The sequence below is a fragment of the Ahaetulla prasina genome, chromosome 4 (genome assembly GCF_028640845.1).
Source record: "Ahaetulla prasina isolate Xishuangbanna chromosome 4, ASM2864084v1, whole genome shotgun sequence".
Classification (NCBI taxonomy): domain Eukaryota; kingdom Metazoa; phylum Chordata; class Lepidosauria; order Squamata; family Colubridae; genus Ahaetulla; species Ahaetulla prasina.
In genome coordinates, this window is record NC_080542.1 from 149,760,821 (window position 1) to 149,780,598 (window position 19,778).

Here is a 19,778-nt window from a genome sequence, read left to right on the forward strand (position 1 = left end):
CAAGGGGAGACACATTGCGAAATAAAAAGAATCCTAGGTTCCGGACTGTATAAGAGAAGCCTACAGTCCCTAGTGCAATGGGAAGGATACCCGATATCCGAAGCTTCATGGGTAAAGAGCTGGGATGTAAAGGCCGATAGATTAACTAAGCAATTTCATGATAAATATCCTCAAAAACCAAAAGCATCTCGGGAGGTGGGGGGAGGATGGAGAGATGGTTGTTTGAACACTAATTGACTTCCATTTTTCCAGGAACTTCTTCCAGGAACTTCTCTCAAGTTAAGGGCGAATGTCGGGCTGTCAACTCTGAAGCGAACCTGTCTGAGACCATCTTTTGCTACCTCATAGTTGCCACAAGTCCTGAGACGGGGAAGGGAGTGGGAAAGTAGATAGACCTGCTTGGCCTTCAAAACAAAAAGGTTTCCTCTGGGAGCCAAGGTCATCTGAGCAGGTGGCTGTAGAGGAAGAGAGGAGTGACCAAGCAGCCTACCAGCATCTCTATTGGACCATGTGACTGATGACTTCGGGGAAGGGAAACTTTTATTTTTTCAATTAGATGAAAACCACGTGAATTTTCAGAGTTAGTTTTCACCGATATGCTGTATCCAATAAAAATGTTCTTTGAGGAATCTACCTGCCTCGGAGTTCTGCTTTCAATGGGTGCATTACTCAGAACGCTGGTAGTTAGATTAGAAGACCTCCATTGTCCCTTCTAACTCAGTTTTTCTGTTAAAGACCCAGAGGGTGTATAGGATCCAAGTATTCAGCTTTCTGGATCACACTTTTGTTTCAAGAAGAACTTTCCAATCAACTACGGCAACCCCCCTCCCCCATTCAGTCCTGATTCATATTTATGAAAGTGTCCCATCTTTCATTCGAAACCCCCCCCCATACACACCCATCTCCCACCTCCATTGCAGAAACTCCATCTTGCTCACATCACACAGGATCCTGGCAGAACTGTGGGAATTGATTTTTCCCGGGGGAGTTGCATTCTGAATCTCTTCCTTCCTAGGGATCAAGAGGCCCTCTCCAGTCACACACACACACACCTCTTCCATTCCTCTTTCTGGGCTGAAGATGGGTGAAAAATGAAACTCGGGTGTTATTTCAAATTTTAGGTTTTATTGTTAGCTTTTTAACACCATGTTATTTTAAGTTTTGGAGTCCTTTTGTGGTTGCCAAATTGTCAGGAGAATTGGTTCAGGTCCGTTCTGTCTTCCAAGTAGCAAGCAAAAATCAAGACGCAGGGCAAGCTTCTTATGGATAAGCAGTTCTGTATATTTGCCTGGGGCGGGGGGGGGGGAACACTTTGCAGAGGTATTTTGCACTTGGTATCCTTCCTAGGGATGCTCTCTCCCTAGATGGCCAGGTTGTCACAGGTTTCCTATCCAGGTCAGAAGGAGACCCCACAGAAGGAAAGGCATCCACATAGGACTTAAAAGGCCTACAGATCTGGAGACAAAAAAGGGGGTGAGGAGTGGAGATGTTAACATGGCAGCAAGTAGGTCATCTAGACCATCAGTCACCAACTGGTAGTCCGTGAGAAAATTTTGGTGCTCCGCAGAAAAATTATTTGCATTTTTTATATTGCACTAAATCAGGAGTCCTCAAACTACGCCCCCTGGACCAGATATGTGTAATGAATGCTTGTGTTGCTGCAGAGTCTTCCCCTTCGGGGTCTTTTTGTGCGGGGCAGAGGGGGGCAGAAATTCCAATTTGGGGTCTGCTTCAGCCTCCTAGTGTGGGGCTTTGGGCGAAGGCTGGAGGGAAGCCCTGTTGGTGGTGAAGAGTCAGAGGGCCTCGTTCCAGTGGAACTGCATCATGGCCTGGAACTGGCTGACCATCTCAGCCCACAGAGCCTCCAGGCATTCGTACCTGACCTTATACTCCCTGCAGGTCTTCCCTCTGCTTGGAAAGCCTATGCTCCTAGTCCATAGTGAAGTGCTTCTGCTGAGCCTCCTTCTTGGTCAGATCCAATTTGAACTGAGCCAGCTGTTTTGCCAACTCTAAGCAGTCACTCTCATGGTGACTGCTTAGCTCAAGCAACTGCTTCCTGTTGGGGCCCTAAGGAGCCTTGGCAGGCAGGCAAGGAGTGGCTGGGAGGGGAGGGGTGAGTAGAGGCCGGCAAGGTATCCCTCAAGGTGAATGACAGCAAGTTGGCCATGCTCACCCAGTCACATGACCTAGCCACACCCACCCAGCCTGTTATTATACAGATCATATTAGTGGTCCGTGGGGTTTAAAATTATGAATTTAGTGGTCCCTGAGGTCCAAAAGGTTGGTGACCCCTGATCTAGTCCAACCCTCTTCCCAAGCAGAAGACCCTACACCATTTCTGACAGAGGGCAGTCCAATCTCTTCTTGAAAGCCTCCAGCGATGAAGCTCCCATACCTTCTGAAGGCAACTTATGTTCCATTGTTTGATTGTTCCCACTGTCAGAAAATTTCTCCTTATTTCTAAAATGAATCTCTCCTTATGAGTTTCATCCATTATTCCTTGTCTGGACTCCCTCCTCTCTGTGATAGTCCCACAAATATTGGAATATTTGATAAGTTCTCCTTTTATTCTCCCATCTAAGTAGTTTATGAAGATGGTGAAGCATCTGGGGCCTAAGACTGAACCTTGTGGTACTCCACTGCTTACTTCCCTCCAATTAGACGTAGTACCGTTAAGGACTACTTGTTGAGTAGAGTCTGTCAACCAGTTACAAATCCATCTGGTGGTAAGACATGGTCCATCTGGAAGCCTCAGAGCTTTTTTTTTCTTTCCTGTTTTTTTTTTCCTTTGGGTTTTCTCTGAAAGTGTTTTGCTTCTTATCCAAGGAAACTAAAGAAGCTTCTTGGATGAGAAGCAAAACATTTTCAAAGAAAACACTACGAAAGTCCAATTGCCTTTTGGAAAAAGAACACCTACAGGACAACCATACAATAGATGATTGAGAATCTCCATAGACATTCAATCCACCTGGAACTGACGTGGCCGAGAAGCTCCCTCAGACCCCTGAACTCCAGGTTCTCCCTCCTTCCAGCCTCTTACCATTCAGTTCTTCACAGTTGAAGCGGCTGAAAACTTCCAGGGACACCAGCTTGATGAAGATCCCCTTTTGGGTCTTCGTGTAGTTGGTCACAATGAACTTCTCATACGGGGGGATGAGAACTTCCTTTTGCTCTTTGTAGTAAGAGAAGTCATGAATGGGAACTCCATAACAGGTTTTGATAGAGAAAAAGGTGTCCTCACCAAATCCTTTGGCCACATTTTCATCCAACGATGAGGAAGCAAACTGTCCAAAGCGGACTTTTGCCATGTTAGAAGTGTTGAAACAGATCCCTTTTATCCCACGGAAGACCTCATAGCACCTAGATGTTCTCTTGGCCTGAAGAGCTTTGGTTAGGAGGAGGTGGAAGTCCTTGAAGGCATATTGTTTGTAAGAGTTTTCGGATTTCCCAGCTTCTCTTACAGCGGTATTGAAATCACGGTACAAGCTATCTCCGACTGTGTAGGCCACAATCGCCGTACCATAAATTGGATCGAAGCTGCCAGCAGTTTGGCCAAGGTTGTCCCAGTGCTGTTTGGCAGTTTTCCAGGTTGAAAAATATATTTTTGGCAGGGGAATGTTTCCTGAGTTCTTCAGCTCTGTCAGTCTCTTAGGGTAGCAGGAAATGTACTGGTCATCCACAGAATCCTTGGACATGTCGAGGGTAATCTGTCGGCAACGTAACCCCTGTCCAGGAAAAGAGAAGTGAGGAAGGACACGAAGGAAAGGAAAGAGTCCAACAGCTGATGAAGCCAACCTGACCCCAGTTGTCTTTTTCAACTCCCAAAGGAGGGGAAGGTAAAAGGGTCCCTGTGGATTTTATCCCACAACTCATGTCTGACTCTTGGGGAGGGTGCTCATCTCTGTTTCAAGGCCATTGAACCAGCACTGTCCGAAGACATTTCTGCAGTCGTGTGGCCAGCAAAACGTCAGGAAGCGCTGTTATCTTCCCATCTAAGTGGTACCTATTTATCTATTCGTGTTTTCATGCTTTTGAACTGCTGTGTTGGCAGGAGCTGAGGTCAGTATGGGAGCTCGCCCTTTCTGTCAAAGTCCCTCCAAGACTTGGTTAGACCACCAGGCATGGAGGTCCCAGAGAACTCACCACATTCTCAGATATTTCTATAGCAGTGAATATTTTTGCTGTCTCCGTGTTTTCTGAATATTTTAATATATTTATATTTCCTTTTCAAAATGATTTCCCCCCATATTTTTATAATGATTGTTTTTAATGTGCCTGTAGTTTTAATTGAATAATAGGGTCTGAGGGGACCTTGGTGGTCATCTAGACCAACATCCTGTCCTCGGCAGGAGATCCTATACAATTTCAGACAGTTGCCCAGGCTCTTTTTAAAAAACCTCCTGTGATGGAGCTCCCACAACATCTGGTGGCAAGCAATTCCATTGGTTAATTGTTCTCACTGTTAGGAAGTTTCTCCTTAATTCCAGGTTACTTCTCTCCTTGATTAGTTTTCATTCATTGTTTCTTATCCTGCCTTCTGGTGCTTGGGAAAATAAGTTGACCCCCTCTTCTTTGGGGCAGGTCCTCAAATATTGGAAGATTGCTATTATGTTACCCCTAATAATTCTTTTCATTAAATTAGACATTCCCAATTCCTGCAACCATTCTTCATTTGTTTTATTCTCTCAGCCCCTAATTATCTTTGTTGCTCTTCTCTGCAGTCTTTCTGGAGTTTCAACCATTTTTTGTATATTGACCAAAATTGGATGCAATATTTCAAGTGTCATCTTACTGAGGTGTTATAAAAGGGGTACTAACCTTTAATGTGACCCTAAGAGCCAAGGTGGCACAGTGGTTAGAGTGCATTACTGCAGGCTACATCTGCCGACTTCTGGCTGCCTGCAATTTGGCCGTTCGAATCTCACTGGCTCAAGGATGACTCAGCCTTCCATCCTTCCAAGGTGGGTAATATGAGGACCCAGATTATTGGGGGCAATATACTCTGTAAACCACTTAGAAAGGGATGTAAAAGTAGTGTGAAGAGAGTTGAGGAACTGGAAGCGTCGCAGCGAGACTGGCTGGAAAATAGCAGGCTCCGATGAGTCTTGTGAAAATCCAGCCAGACAAACCGCTGCTAGGGGGTCTTTGGACCGGAACTGTCTTGGAGGGATGGTGAAGAAAGAGGGGCACCTCGGATGACCAAGAGGACCAGGCAAGTTCCTCGAAGGGTTGGAGGCAGTTCTTTGATCCGGTGATAATCTTAAAAATCAGAGGAAGGATGCAGGGGAAAAGATACAATAAATATAAAAAAAAGGAAGAAAAAAGAGAAAGGGAGAAAGGGAGAAAGGGAGAGAAATATTAAGAAGTGGGATTTTAGAGAGACCAAAAGAAAATGGTTAAAAGGGGAAGAATAATGAATAGAAGGAAGGGAAGGAAGGGAAAAAAAACATTTATTAGTTGATTTAAGAGAACTGTGTTAATAGTAGAAATTGTGTGTAAAAAGTAAGCAAGAAGAAGTATATTGTTTATTGTAAAATGGATCAACAGATGCAATATGAAGTGTAGATTGGCTTAAATATGAAAATAATTGAAATTAAGGTAAAAAAGTGAAATATTAGTGAATGATGAAATAAAATAATTAATTGATGATGGAATAAGAAATTAGGAATTAAGGAAAATAAGAAGTGGAAGGTTAATTAAGTTAAAAGATTTTAAAGCAAAAATGGAATAAGATGAAATACATTGTTAATAATCAAAAAACGTGATGGGGACTTTGAGAAATATATTTAATAAGTGGGAAAAGAAATCGGGGCTGCCTGGATACCATTGTGGAAAATATTGAATTGAAAATGAATACAACAATGGAGAGAGAATGGAAAGAGGAAAAGAGGAATAAAAGGGGGGGAGAAGAGAGGAAGGAGAGAGAGGAATAGAAGAAAGGGAAAGGGGGAGGAAGAAAGGGAGGGGAACTAAGAGTAGGAGAGAAGGTTGGAGTGGGAGGAAGGAAAGGGGGGAAGGAAGGGGAAGTAGAAAAGGAGTAGGAGAGGAGGAAAGAAGAAAGTAGAAAGAGATAGAAGAAGGGAGGGAAGGGGAAGAGAGGAGAAGGAGAAGAAGGATTGTTGTAAAACAAAGGAGATGAAATGGTAGAAGGGCAACCCCGAACATGTTCAGAACTACTAAGAATGAATTAATATGATAGTTAAAAGAGAATACATATGATTAACAATGGATAAAATAAGTCGACTAATTGAAATAATGCTAAGAAATTAGGATTTGAGGGCAGATAGGGATGCTGTTTATATAAATAAGTATAGAAGTATTAAGATAAGATAAAAAAGTAGGGAAAAATATTTTGGCAAAAACTGTAACTATGTAAAGTGTATTTGGATATGATAAGTTGTATAAGATGTGATTCGGTCAATACTCTGTTCATAGAATATATATGGGGGAGGGGAATCAATAAAACTTGATTCAAAAAACAAATAGTGTGAAGCGGTGCATAAGTTAAGCGCTATTGCTAACCCTAACTCTTGATTCTATCCCTCTTATTTATTTATTTATTTATAATTTAATTTCTATACCGCCTTTCTCCCGAAGGACTCGGGGCGGTTTACAGCCATATTAAAAACCAACACAAAGTACAAACAACAAATTTAAAAGCAAAATTAAAACCAAATATTTTCAATAGGCCAAATCAAACTAAAACGGTCATAGACCGACATAAAACCCATTTAAAATTTCCATTTAAAATTTCGCTTAGGCCAGTCCCGCACGATGAAATAATAAGGTCTTAAGTTCGCGTTTGAAGGTCCGGAGGTCGGGGAGTTGGCGCAACCCCAGAGGCAGCTCATTCCAAAGGGCCAGTACCGCCACAGAGAAGGGTCTCCCCCTGGGGGCCGCCAAAAGACATTGTTTGGTCGACGGCACCCTGAGAAGGCCCACCCTGTGGGAGCGCACAGGTCGATGGGAGGCTATCGGTGGCAGAAGGCGGTCTCGTAAATAGCCCGGTCCTAAGCCATGGAGCGCTTTAAAGGTGATAACTAGCACCTTGAATTGCACCTGGAAGGCTACCGGCAGCCAGTGCAGGCCGCACAGGATAGGTGTTATATGGGAGCAACGTGGTGCTCCCTCTAGCACCCGCGCAGCCACTTCTGGACTAGCTGGAGCCTCCTGGTGCTCTTCAAGGGGAGCCCCATGTCGAGAGCATTGCAATAGTCCAGATGGGAAGTGACGAGGGCGTGAGTGACCGTGTGTAAGGAGTCCCGGTCTAGGAACTGATGAATCAGGCGAACCTGATAAAATGCTCCCCTGGTGACGGCCGTCAGATGTTTCTCTAAGGACAGCTGGTCATCCAGGAGAACCAGAAGTTGCGCACCCTCCCCCTGGGGGCCAGTAATTCACCCCCAACAGTCAGCGATGGCGTAAGCTGACTGTACCAGGACGCCGGCACCCACAGCCACTCTGTCTTGGAGGGGTTGTGTCGGCCTCCGCTTTAATTTGGTGTATTTCTCCTACTAGATTATCTGACTGTTTTATTATCTTGTTAAAAGTTAGCTCTACTGAATGTCTTACATGCTTTATGGAGGAGGGGGGAGGTTTTCACTGTTCCCAGCGTTGGCTGACATAGCATGTGTGGGAGAGGGGAAAAGCCCTTTTTAAAATAGATGTTTGGATTGTTTTGGCGCGTGAATGTAACGGCAGCTGCTGACTCCACATTCCATCCAGAAGATTGACAGAGGGAGAATATCGGAAGTGAAACTACACGTGGCTGAGGAGGAAGAAGACATTGGACTATTACTGTATTGACCTCTAGTAGGGGGAGGGTTCAGGAGAAAATATGACTCTGGGGTTTTGATTTACTTCCAGTTCCAGCTTTGCTTCTACCGCATCCAGACTTGTATGATATAAATTACCAATTTCTTCAACATGATGGAGTTGGGTTTTTATTTTCTCAAACACTGATCTGGGGCAGGCTGACATTAAGCTGGAACTCACCCAAAATCAGTCATCCCGGATCACAGCCGAGGGGACTGAAAACTTTTTTTTTCTTCCCCTTAACGATGTCGGAACAAATGCGAACCTGATGAGGAGCAGCTGGCAGACATCTCATCCCAGGACTATCACAGAGGAGGTGATAAGGAATCTTTTCTGGGGAGAAAGCCAACCTCAGAAGATGAGCTGGAGGAGACAGGAGCAGCCTTGGCAGCCACATCGGGCCCTCCCAAATACTCAGGAATTTCTGCAGAGTGGCTGGAGGAACTACAAATAGAGGAAAGATGGGAGAAGGCCAAACTGGATTTTAAAAACTTTCCAGACCCGGGGGAACTACAATCCGGAGTTACTAGACATAAGCAAAAAAAGAAACTCTCTGCTTGGCAACAGGAGCAGCAAATTAAGGATCAATTACAAATTGCAGAAGCCGTCAGACTGTATCGTGAGGCGAGAGAGCGACAAAGAGATCGTGAAAGGTATGAAGACCCCACCCAAAAACCCTGGGGGGAGAGAGGAGATGTGGAAACAGAAATTTTGATGGCCACCGGGGGAGCAGCATACAGCAGAGAGATTCAGGAGGAATGAGAGCCTGAGCTGCATTCTCCAGGGGCTGCAGATCTGGGTAGGGTCAGGGGATCCCCACTGCACAAACGTTACCTCGCAGAAGGAAAAAACCTAAAATTCCCCCAATTCCCAGGAAGTTTGATGGAGACCCTAAGGAATTAGGCTTATTCCAGGCTATGGTGGACAGCCACATGCAAGAATGGGGCGAAGATTATTTGTCAGAAGCCTCTAAAGTGAGAAGCATGACTCAAGTCTTGAGTGGTAGGGCGGCTTCCTGGTATGTGACCTTGTACCAAGAGAATTCCCCTCTCCTGAGGAACTACCACCATTTTATGGCAGCCCTAAGAATGAGATTTGAGGACCCCTTGGCAGAGCAAAAGGCCAAGATTCGCATGAGGTCCATCAGACAAGGGAGGAGACCAGTGACTGACTACAACCAAGAGTTCAGCGATCTGGTACCTCTCATGAGAGGGTGGTCGGAAGTGGCTCTTTTGGACTTATACAAAGACAGCCTAAATGGAGATCTATATAAATTGTGTAGAGCCCGAGCATCCCCGACTACCCTGCATGGCTGGTACATCCTGGCAGCAGAAATGGAGATAGACCTAGCCAAGGACCGCCTGCGAAGTGATCGTAGTTGGAGGCAAACCCCAACTCAGTTCCAGAGGGAACCGACCAAAGATTCTGTTCCAGTGGAGAGTGGGAAGAAGAAACCCACGGGCTGTTTCAGATGTGGAAAAGAAGGCCACCAAGCCGCTGATTATCGTGCGAAGCTGCCACCAAAGGCGACCCCTAGTGGCAAAAAGCCAACGGCGCAGGTGGAACCAAAATCGCGAGAGGTTGCAAAGAGGGGAGCAGAAGACGCCAAGAACGCTCCTCCCATCAAGGAGGAATTTAGGATTCCTACCGGGTCAGATGACAGCGAGACATCTTCGGAATCGGACGAGGATCTCCTGGTGAGTTGGAAAGGGGGGCCCCTTACCGTTCCAGTACAATTGCACGTCCCATCCTCAGGAATGCAAGGGGAAATGCTAGCCCTCTTAGACTCTGGGTGTACCCGATGCATCTTAAGCCCCAAGGTGGTGGAGAAAATGGAACTAAGACTAAAAACATTGAGCAGGCCCATAGCCTTCTGCCAGCTAGATGGATCGATAGCGGGGGGAGGCCCAGCCCACTTTGTGACAGAACCCATAGAGATGACCATAGAAGACCATAAAGAAATCATAAACTTCATAGTGGCCCCAGGGATGGACCAGCCTCTCATACTGGGTCTCTCGTGGCTCCGAAAATGGAACCCAAAAATAAACTGGAGAACAGGGGTGTTGCAACTCCGCACAAAGGCACAAAAGAAGGAGAAGATAATTTAAAAAACCCCTGATCCTGATCACCCTGAGAAACTGGGGGCGATGGTTGAACGGCTAGAGGGGGAGGAAAAAATTCCTAAAGAGTACTGGGACCTACGAGAGGTTTTTAGTGAAAAGGCCTCTGACGTGCTGCCTCCCCATAGGCCCACAGACTGTGTAATAGACATTCTACCAAGGGTGAAACTCCCGAAACCAAAATCCTACCCCATGACCCAGAAAGAATTGGGGGAATTACGGAATTTTATAGATAAAAATTTACAACGAGGATTCATTCAACCGGCTAGGCCTCGGGTTGCAGCCCCAGTCATGTTCCGGGAAAAGAAAGATGGCACCTTCCGCTTGATAGTTGACTATAGAAACCTGAACTGTGTGTGCGTGGAAAATGTATACCCCAATGCCTCTTATGAAAGACATGCTCGCCCACTTGGCCAAAGGAAATTTCTTTACTAAACTGGACTTACGAGAAGCGTATTACAGAGTACGCATAAAAAAAGGGGATGAATGGAAAACGGCGTTCAATTGTCCCCTTGGTTGCTTTCAATTCCAAGTCTTACCATTTGGGTTGCAAGGGGCCCCAGCAGTTTTCATGCAGTTAATAATTGAAGTTCTCCATGAACATTTGTTTAAAGGAGTTCCCTGTTTATCTTAATGACATACTTATCTATACTGTAACCATGGAGGAGCATGTGAAGCTAGTAAGAGCAGTACTTTAAAAATTACTGGCCGCTGAACTTTATGCAAAATTGTCAAAATGTGAATTCCATCAATCAAAAATCGACTATCTGGGATACCGTATTTCCTCTGATGGATTGGAGATGGACCCTGCCAAAGTCCAAGCAGTACTAGAGTGGGCACCTCCGCGCACCCGCAAACAGTTACAGAGCTTTCTGGGTTTTGCTAATTTTTATCGTCAGTTCATTCCCTCATTTGCTGACATTGCTCTGCCAATCACCAATCTCCTCAAAACAAGAGGAAATATTAAACCCAAACCATCCTTACCACTGGAGTGGTCAATTGAGTGTCAGGCCGCTTTCGAGAAGTTGAAGCGATTGTTTGCCGCCGAGCCGGTCCTCAAGCACCCTGACATGGAATCCCCATTCATGGTTCAAGCAGATGCTAGCGATGTAGCAGTCGGAGCAGTTTTACTCCAAAACAATGCTAAAGGTGAGCTACAACCATGTGCTTACACATCTCGTAAACTCACTGAAACAGAGCAGAGATGGGCCATCTGGGAAAAGGAGGCTTTCGCAGTGCACTGGGCTCTCCAAACATGGAGACAATTCTTGGAGGGGGCCAAACACCCTTTTGAAGTATGGACTGATCATAAAAACTTAGAAGCCCTAAAAACTCCCAGAAAGCTATCACCAAAACAAGCTCGATGGGCCCAATACTTTAACCGTTTTCATTTTTCCTTGCGATACATTCCTGGGGGAAAGAACTTCCTCGCGGACGCCCTTTCCCGTTTACCTCAGTACAACAGTACTCGCAAGGAAGTAGCACGACCTATACTCCAGTGCAACAGTTAGCAGCCCCGGCAATTACTCGTACCCAAGCACATACCGATCTAACGTTACCAGAAGATCTCACCAATTTGTTCAAGGAAGCCTTAAACAACAGCTGGAGCCTGTTCTTCCCCATCCAGACCCGTACAGCTTCAAAACACCGGGACATCACCTCGACGGCTTCGTTGGGGTGGCCTGGGGTGGAGATGTACAGCTGAGTATCATCAGCGTACAGATGGCACTTCACCCCGAAACCACGGATAACCTCACCCAGCGGCTTCATATAGATGTTGAACAGGAGAGGCGAGAGAACCGACCCCTGTGGCACCCCACAAGTGAGACGCCTCGAGGTTGATCTCTGCCCCCCTGCCAACACCGTCTGCGAACGGTCCCAGAGATAGGAGGAGAACCACCGATAAACGATGCCCCCCACCCCTAATCCCTCCAACCGTCGCAGCAGGATACCATGGTTGATGGTATCAAAAGCCGCTGAGAGATCTAAAAGGACTAGGACAGAGGAACACCCCCTGTCCTGAGCCCTCCAGAGATCATCCACCAATGCGACCAAAGCCGTCTCCATGCTGTATCCCGGTCTGAAGCCGGACTGGAACGGGTCTAGATAGACAGTTTCCTCCAGGTATTGGGGAAGCTGATATGCCACCACACTCTCAACAACCTTCGCCAAAAAGCGAAGGTTGGAGACTGGACGATAGTTTGCCAATACAGCTGGGTCCAGGGAAGGCTTCTTGAGGAGGGGCCTCACCACCACCTCTTTTAAGGCGGTGGGGAAAATGTCCCCCAACAAAGAAGCATTGATAACTCCCAGGAGCCAGCCTCGCGTAACCTCCCATGTGGCCAGTACCAACCAGGAGGGACACGGGTCCAATAAACATATGGTGGGATTCAGCCTACCCAACAACCTGTTCATATCCTCGAGAGTCACAGGATCTAACTCAGCCCAGGTAATATCCACAAGACCCCTCCCCGTCATCCCGCCTGAATCTACCCAGTCAGCGTCCAGTCCATCCCAGATCCAAGCAATTTTATCAGACAGATACTGTACAAAATCCTCAGCACGCCCCTGCAAGGGGTCCTCCCGAGCCCCCTGCGTGAGAAGGGAGTGGGTCACCCTAAACAGGGTGGCTGGGCAATTATCTGCCGATGCAATAAAAGCAGAAAAATAGTTAGGTTTTGCCATTCTTATCGCCACTAGATAAGTCTGAATATAAGACCTTACTAGTGTTTGGTTGGATTCGGAGCGACTGGACCTCCAAACACTCTCTAGGCATCTTTTCCGGCGCTTCATCTCTCTCAGCTCCTCGTTATACCAAGGAATTGGTCAAGTTCGGTGCCAGGTCAGAGGCCACAAAGGCACGACATGGTCCAACGCCCCAGCCGCTGCCTCTTCCCAGGCGGTGAGCAGTTCTTCGGCCAAGCCGTGGGCTAATTCCCCAGGAAACGGCCCAAGCTCCATCAGAAACCTCTCAGGGTCCATCAAGCGCCTGGGACGGAACCATCAACCAGCTCCGTCTTCCTGCGGTGTGGTGCAGTGGTTCGAAAGTCCAGTTGAAGGAGTGAATGATCTGACCATGACAGGGGTTTAACAATTAGATCCTCTAACTCCAGATCATTAAGCCATTGTCTTGAGACAAAAATCAAGTCCAGAATGTTACCCCCGATGTGGGTGAGACCATTAACTATCTAGGTCAGGTCCAAGGCCGTCATGGAAGCCATGAACTCCCAAGCTGTCATCGATGTTTCGCCCGCCGACGGCAGGTTGAAATCCCCCATAACCATAAGTCTGGGGGTCTCAACTGCCATCCTGGCTATCATCTCCAACAGCTCGGGCAGGGCTGCTGTTACGTAGCAAGGAGCCAGGTACGTAACCAGCATGTCCACCTGCACCCCATGGCCCCACTTCACAAAGAGGGATTCACAACCGGCTATCAGCGGGACAGTGACCTCCCTCGGTTCTAGACTCTCGTTTATAATAACCGCTACTCCCCCACCCCTACCCTGGGCCCTCGGCTGATGGAATGCACGGAAGCCTGGTGGGCACATCTCAGTAAGGGGAACCCCCTCCCTTCTGTGCCCAACCAGGTCTCCGAAATGTCCATCAGGTCTGCACCCCCCTCTTGAATAAAATTGGCTATAAGGGGGGCTTTATTCATAACGGATCTGGCATTGCATAGCATCAGCCGAAGGTCCAGGTTCCGGGGAATCCAGCCACTCGGGGAACGAGTAAAGCCTGGGGGCCCGGAGTGCACAATCGCTCGCAAACAGCGAGCGCGCACTCCCTGAACATGATATGAGCACCCGCTTCCGCCATATCTGCCCCTCCCTCGTACTGTGCCAATGGAAATGCCCATACATGGTTGAGTCTTAGCCTCATCCTTTGCCTCCGTTTCAAAGACCTCCAAACCGCGAACCTTAGAAAGGAGCAGCCTAACCCCTGGTGGGTGTCCCCACCCCACCCAACCTAACCCTCCCTCCCCTTAAAAACCCTTTAAAACCTAACAATATAAAATTTCTAAGCCCTATTTCTTAGCTCTATGCCACCTCTCGGGATTCCAAAATCCGTCATCGAGGTAGGCCCTCAATAGATTGGAGGGCCAAATCTGCGAGAGGGGGGCCGATGAGTAGATCATGTAATCCAGCATGTCCAGCATATGACGGGTCATCTGACCTATTAATGCAGCCTCATCTCCCTTTGCAAATAAATTCACAGCAAGGGCTATCACAGTCCTAGAGGAGAGATCTGCTGGTGGGGAGGAGAAGGAGGGGAAAAGACCCCAAGGTAGGTGATCTTGTGACTTCCGTGGCCTGGAGGGACCCTCTACCTGGTGTTGTGGCCTGTCAGCGCCGGCCCCTCCAGCAGCTGAATCAGAGGAGGAGGAGGAGGAGGGGGCGGGGGAGTCAGGGTCAGCATCAAGGCAACCTGAGAGCTCAGTGGGGGAAGAGGGAATGGAACTGGTAGAGAGAGAGGGTGGGGGGGCAGAGCCTGGGCCATCCGTCACCCTAAGATGGAGAGTCAACAGCCCACAGGTCTGGAGGTGGCTGATGAGGAAGAGGAGGAACAGCTGGGTCCAGTGCCTGACATGTTGATGTGCAGAAGGCAGAGAGGAGAGCAGTGGAAATCTATGGGCCGGTCCTTGGGACAGAAGAAGCACCACTGCTAACGAAGCACCACCCTAGCTCTGGGGATAAAAGGCAGGGGGCGGAGGTGAATAGGTGTGGCAGACAACTATTCATCTCCCTGCCAGACGGACTTGTTAGCCTGCATTGAGAGGGAAACTCTTTGCTGGGGCTGCTGATGCTCCTAATAAAGGAATCATTGATTGAACTACAGAGGTTTGTCTTGTCGGGGAGCTGAGTCAGAACACTTAGCCTCGGCCAAGTTTTGATGGCCCACGTGGAAACTTTTCTTCTTCACCATCTCTTCTTTTTTTAGACACAACCAAGATGTTAAGAGCAGAAAGTGGCTTTTTTGTTAAGTGGGCGGTAGGTGGGAACAGACTACTGCCTGCCTGCCTGCCTGCCTGCCTGCCGACCCCTCCCCATTTAAAGAGGCAGACACCTCCCGCTGCCGAAGCTGCTCGGTTTTTACCAGAACAAGTCCTACGACCAATGCGATCACACACAATGCTGCGACAACTGCCAGGATGACCTTCTTCATGGTGACTCCTGAGAAAAGAAAAACAAGAAGAGACCACAGCTGGGAGTGAAACTCCACCCAGGATCTTAATAAAACATTGATCATTTTAAGTCCTGCTAATAAAGGAGAATCTTTGTAGCTCAGGGTTGAAATGAGGGGGTCCTTGGTGCTCTCTGAGCTTAGTGGTTTCCTTGCAGACGTTTCATGACCCAACTAGGGAACATCATCAGTGCTAAAAAAGAGTGGGGTTTGTAGAGAGGAAGGGGAAGAGGAGGAGGAGGAGGAGGAGCGATTCTGGGGTCCTTGGTGCTCTCCGAGCTGGGTGTTTTTCTTGCAGACTGAACTAGGGAACATCATCAGGGATAGAAGGGATTTGGGTTTCCAGGAAAGGAGGAGGAAGAGGACTTGGGAGGAAGAGGACCTTGGTTTCCTCTGAGATGGGTTGCTTCTTTGCAGACGTTTCGTGACCCAGCTAGGAAACCTCATCCGTGCTAGAAGGGAGGGGGAGTTACCCCCACACTTTCAATCCTGAGCTCCAAAGACACGCCAGGTAACCATCTGTAGAAATGAATTTGGCAGGCATCCATATTGTCGTGTCCCACTCCTCCGCTGACGGCCGGGTCAGGGAAATCCGAATCAGGCTTGCCTCTGCAGCTCTGCCCAAAGTCCTAGCAAAGTCCTCAGAGCAGGCAGGAGACCAGAAAGTGACTTCAGCAAGATAAGTTCAACTTTGCCTGACTCAGAGACTGCCAGAAAGCAGATCCTTTATATAGGCCATGGGGTGTGGCTCCATGACTCAGCACTCATTAAGGCCTGCCCCTCCCTTCCTTCTGTTGCCTCCGCCTATCCAGTCTTCTGATGCGAGGGTCACTCCAATCAGCAGCTGTTGGAAATAAACTTTCCTCAGGCTCACATGCTGTGGAGGAGGGGGAGGGGTCTAGCTGCTCCGTTTGCCTGGGCATGGAGCCAGGGCTGGGGCCGGGGGATGCTCCCTCCTCTGCAGCCTGCTTGGGCATGGAGCCAGGGCAGGGACCGGGAGGTGCCCCCTCCTCTTCAGCTTGTCTGGGCATGGAGCCAGGACTGGGGCCGGGAGGCATACATTCCTCCGTGTTAGGGAGCAGATAAGAAGGCCCCGGCTGCTGTGAGAGCGGGCAAGACACAACACATATTGAATTACTTTAAGCCAGAACAACCATTCAACTGAGGGGGTGGGGAGCGGGTGAAAGAGGGCAGAGCCCACATCCAGCTAAAGCTCCTCCAGCTGCCCCTCCTAAAGGCTCCTGAGAAAACCAAAGCAGTCCATGCAATTCTGAGACGGGGAAGGAAATGTTTTGTCCTTCCCCAAAGAACAAAGCCCAGCCCAACCCAGTGGAGGGAATGTGAAAGCTTTAAGCTGGTGTTCGTGTTCACGGGCCTGATGTATAGCTTTGTGGCCCCGAGTCGCCATTTATTTGGTTGTCCCCTTTTGAACTCCTGTGGGGGCTAATACCTATATGCCGTTTGTGCAACCATGAAACTCCAACCCTACCATTTAACTTCTGAGCCATATCAGCAATGTTCTCCATGCTGTATTAAACATTTTATAATGCCACTTTATAATGCCTTGGTAAGGCCACACTTGGAATATTGCATTCAGTTTTGGTTGCCACGATGTAAAAGGATGTTGAGACTCTAGAAAGAGTGCAGAGAAGAGCAACAAAGATGATTAAGGGACTGGAGGCTAAAACACATGAAGAATGGTTGCAGGAACTGGGTATGTCTAGTTTAACGAAAAGAAGGACTAGGGGAGACATGATAACAGTGCTCCAATATCTCAGGGGCTGCCCCAAAGAAGAGGGAGTCAAACTATTCTCCAAAGCACCTGAGGGTAGAACAAGAAGCAATGGGTGGAAACTGATTAAGGAGAGAAGCAACTTAGAACTAAGGAGAAATTTCCTGACAGAACGATCGATAAGTGGAACAACTTGCCTGCAGAAGTTGTAAATGGTCCAACACTGGAAATTTTTAAGAAAATGTTGGATAACCATTTGTCTGAAATGGTGTAGGGTTTCCTGCCTGGGCAAGGGGTTGGACTAGAAGACCTCCAAGGTCCCTTCCAACTGTGTTGTTGTTGTTGCTGCTGCTGTTGTTATTTTTTAAATACAATCATGGCTTGAGATTTCTTATACATTTCCAGGAAGAAAAAGTGGGGGGGGAGATGGAAATATAATCGGCTCAAAATAAGTCACTCTGGCAAACATGTATATAAAATCAAAGGGAAGATTAGCTTGAAAATTAATTGAAAGAGTGATTGTCTCAGACATGGAGAGAAGATGAAATCCTGGGCTTAGAAAACTCTGACAGGACCTGTGTTTAACTCACAGAATCATCTATTGCATTGTCCTTCCTGTTGAAGACTACTTCAGCTTCAATCACAACAAAACAAGAGCAAACAATAGGGCCTCTGGTGGCTCAACAGGCTAATGCAGTCTGTTATTAACAGCAGCTGCTTGCAATTATTGCAGGTTCAAGTCCCACCAGGCCCAAGGTTGACTCAGCCTTCCATCCTTTATAAGGTAGGTAAAATGAGGACCCAGATTGTTGGGGGCAATTAAGTTGAACTTGTATATAATATACAAATGGATGAAGACTATTGCTTAACACACTGTAAGCCGCCCTGAGTCTTCGGAGAAGGGCGGGATATAAATGCAAATAAATAAATAAATAAATAAATAAAACAATAGATTTAAATTTAATGTTAACCGCTTCAATCTCAAATGCAGAAAATATGACTTTTGTAACAGAGTTGTCAATGCCTGGAATGCACTACCTGACTCTGTGGTCTCTTCCCATAATCCTAAAAGCTTTAACCAAAAACTGTCTACTATTGACCTCACCCCATTCCTAAGAGATCTATAAGGAGCGTGCATAAGAGCACAAACGTGCCTACCGTTCCTATCCTACTGTTTCCTTCATTATATACAATTTATATAGTTATTACATGCTTATACTCATATGTATACTTATATGTTGTATAGATACTTCATGCTTATTCTTATGTATACTGTTATGACAGATAGATAGATAGATAGATAGATAGATAGATAGATAGATAGATAGATAGATAGATAGATAGATGTCCTTTTCCCAGGCTCACTCTCTGCTGAAGGATCCCCGTGGAGGGGAGCAGAATTAAAGAATTACAGAATAACCAAATTGAAAGGGACTTTGGAGGTCTTCTAGACCATCCCCCTGCTCCTGCAGCAAACCCCACACCATTCTGGACAAATGGCTGTCCAGTCTCTTCTGAAAAAACGCCAGCGATGGAGCACCCACAACTTCTAGTGGCAAACAGTTTCACTGAAGAATGGTCCTCCCAGTTAGGAAATTCTTCCTTAGTTCTAGATGGCTTCTCTCTTTGATGAATTTCCACACGCCGCTTCTCATCCTGTCCTCAAGACATGCGTTCATATAAGCCCCAAACTCCCATCAAGGCTCTCTCTGCTTCTTATTCCTTTGTGAGTTTTGTCATCCCTCTCTTGAACAAAAAGCAGGAGGCTACTTCCATACATACATACATACTAAAAAAACCCAAGTTCACACGGACATTTCTCGTGTGTGTCCCACCCCACCCCACCCCACTCAGATCTCCGACTTACTAGGTGGGGATGATCTTGAGTTGAATTTGTCTGAATCCCTTGAGCTCTGCACAATTGTGGTCACCTACCACAAAGTGCCTGCTAAGAGTTGTTTCGGTGGCCCCTCCCTGTTCTGAGTGGCTGCCAATGATTGAGGAGCAACTTGGTAATTGGGGCAGGGATGTTACTGTCCAAGAAAAAAAATGACAGGGGCCAGAAGGAGGATGGAGGAAGCAATCAATTCTGTTGGGACATCTCCAAGCCTGGTGGGAAACCCCTGGGCTGGGGGTCGAAGGGACAGGATGAAAAATAGAGGATGTATAGAAAACCACAGTAGATTTTTTTTTAATTCACTCATTCACTGTGAAAAGAGGAAAGGAAGATTAAAGCACAGCTCTTAAATACAAATCAAAAGTTAAGTCATGCTCTGCAGACACAACACGAGGCACATTATGTTCACCATTCTGAAGGGAATGATAATGTAAGGAAATAGATATACTGAAATATTAGGATATTAGGATTAGTACTTGCTAATGATATTTGACCCGGCGTCGGTCTCAACCAGCTCCTTGGTTCTCCGAGGAGCTGAGGGAGATGAAACGCCGGAGAAGACGCCTAGAGAGTGTCTGGAGATCCAGCCGTTTTGAGGCTGACCAGACACTAGTTAGGTCCTATAGCAGGACTTACCTAGTGGCACTGAGGGATGCGAAACGTTCCTACGTTTCCTCCCTCATTGCGTCGGCAGATAACCGCCCGGCCGCCCTGTTTCGGGTGACCCGTTCTCTTCTCCCTTCAACAGGAGGGGCGGGAGGACCCCCTACAAGGGCGTGCCGAGGAGTTTAACGGTTATCTATACGATAAAATCGTTCAGCTTCGGGACGGATTGGATCAAAATTGGGTAGATCCAGACGAGAGTTCCGAGACCCGTCTTGTTGAGGTGGTTTGGGATGATTTTGACCCTGTGACTCCCGAGGACATGGACAGGTTGCTGGGTAGGCTGAATGCCACCACATGTTTACTCTCCTGGTTGGTGCTGGCCACACAGGAAGTGACACGAGGCTGGCTCCAGGGGATTACAAATGCT

The 19,778-nt window shown here is 47.2% G+C and overlaps 1 protein-coding gene across 1 annotated transcript; it reads right to left on the bottom strand.

The window, feature by feature from the left end:
- Positions 1 to 1,208: 1,208 nt before the first annotated feature.
- On the bottom strand, positions 1,209 to 18,748 carry LOC131196538 (NAD(P)(+)--arginine ADP-ribosyltransferase 2-like). Its single transcript, XM_058179393.1, has 4 exons — positions 18,716 to 18,748; positions 15,030 to 15,106; positions 3,041 to 3,725; positions 1,209 to 1,455 (listed from the first exon to the last, which is right to left on the bottom strand). The coding sequence occupies exons 2-4, from the start codon at positions 15,096 to 15,098 to the stop codon at positions 1,448 to 1,450; spliced, it is 762 nt and encodes a 253-aa protein (XP_058035376.1). The 5' UTR covers positions 15,099 to 15,106; positions 18,716 to 18,748; the 3' UTR covers positions 1,209 to 1,447.
- Positions 18,749 to 19,778: the final 1,030 nt, after the last annotated feature.

What these genes read in the sequence shown, in the direction of transcription:
- LOC131196538 (XM_058179393.1), bottom strand. Translation starts at nt 15,098, where the DNA reads ATGAAGAAGGTCATCCTGGCAGTTGTCGCAGCATTGTGTGTGATCGCA. An exon ending in TGGTCGTAGGACTTGTTCTG is followed by an intron (nt 3,726 to 15,029) that starts GTAAAAACCGAG and finishes TTTCCTGGACAG; the next exon opens with GGGTTACGTTGCCGACAGAT.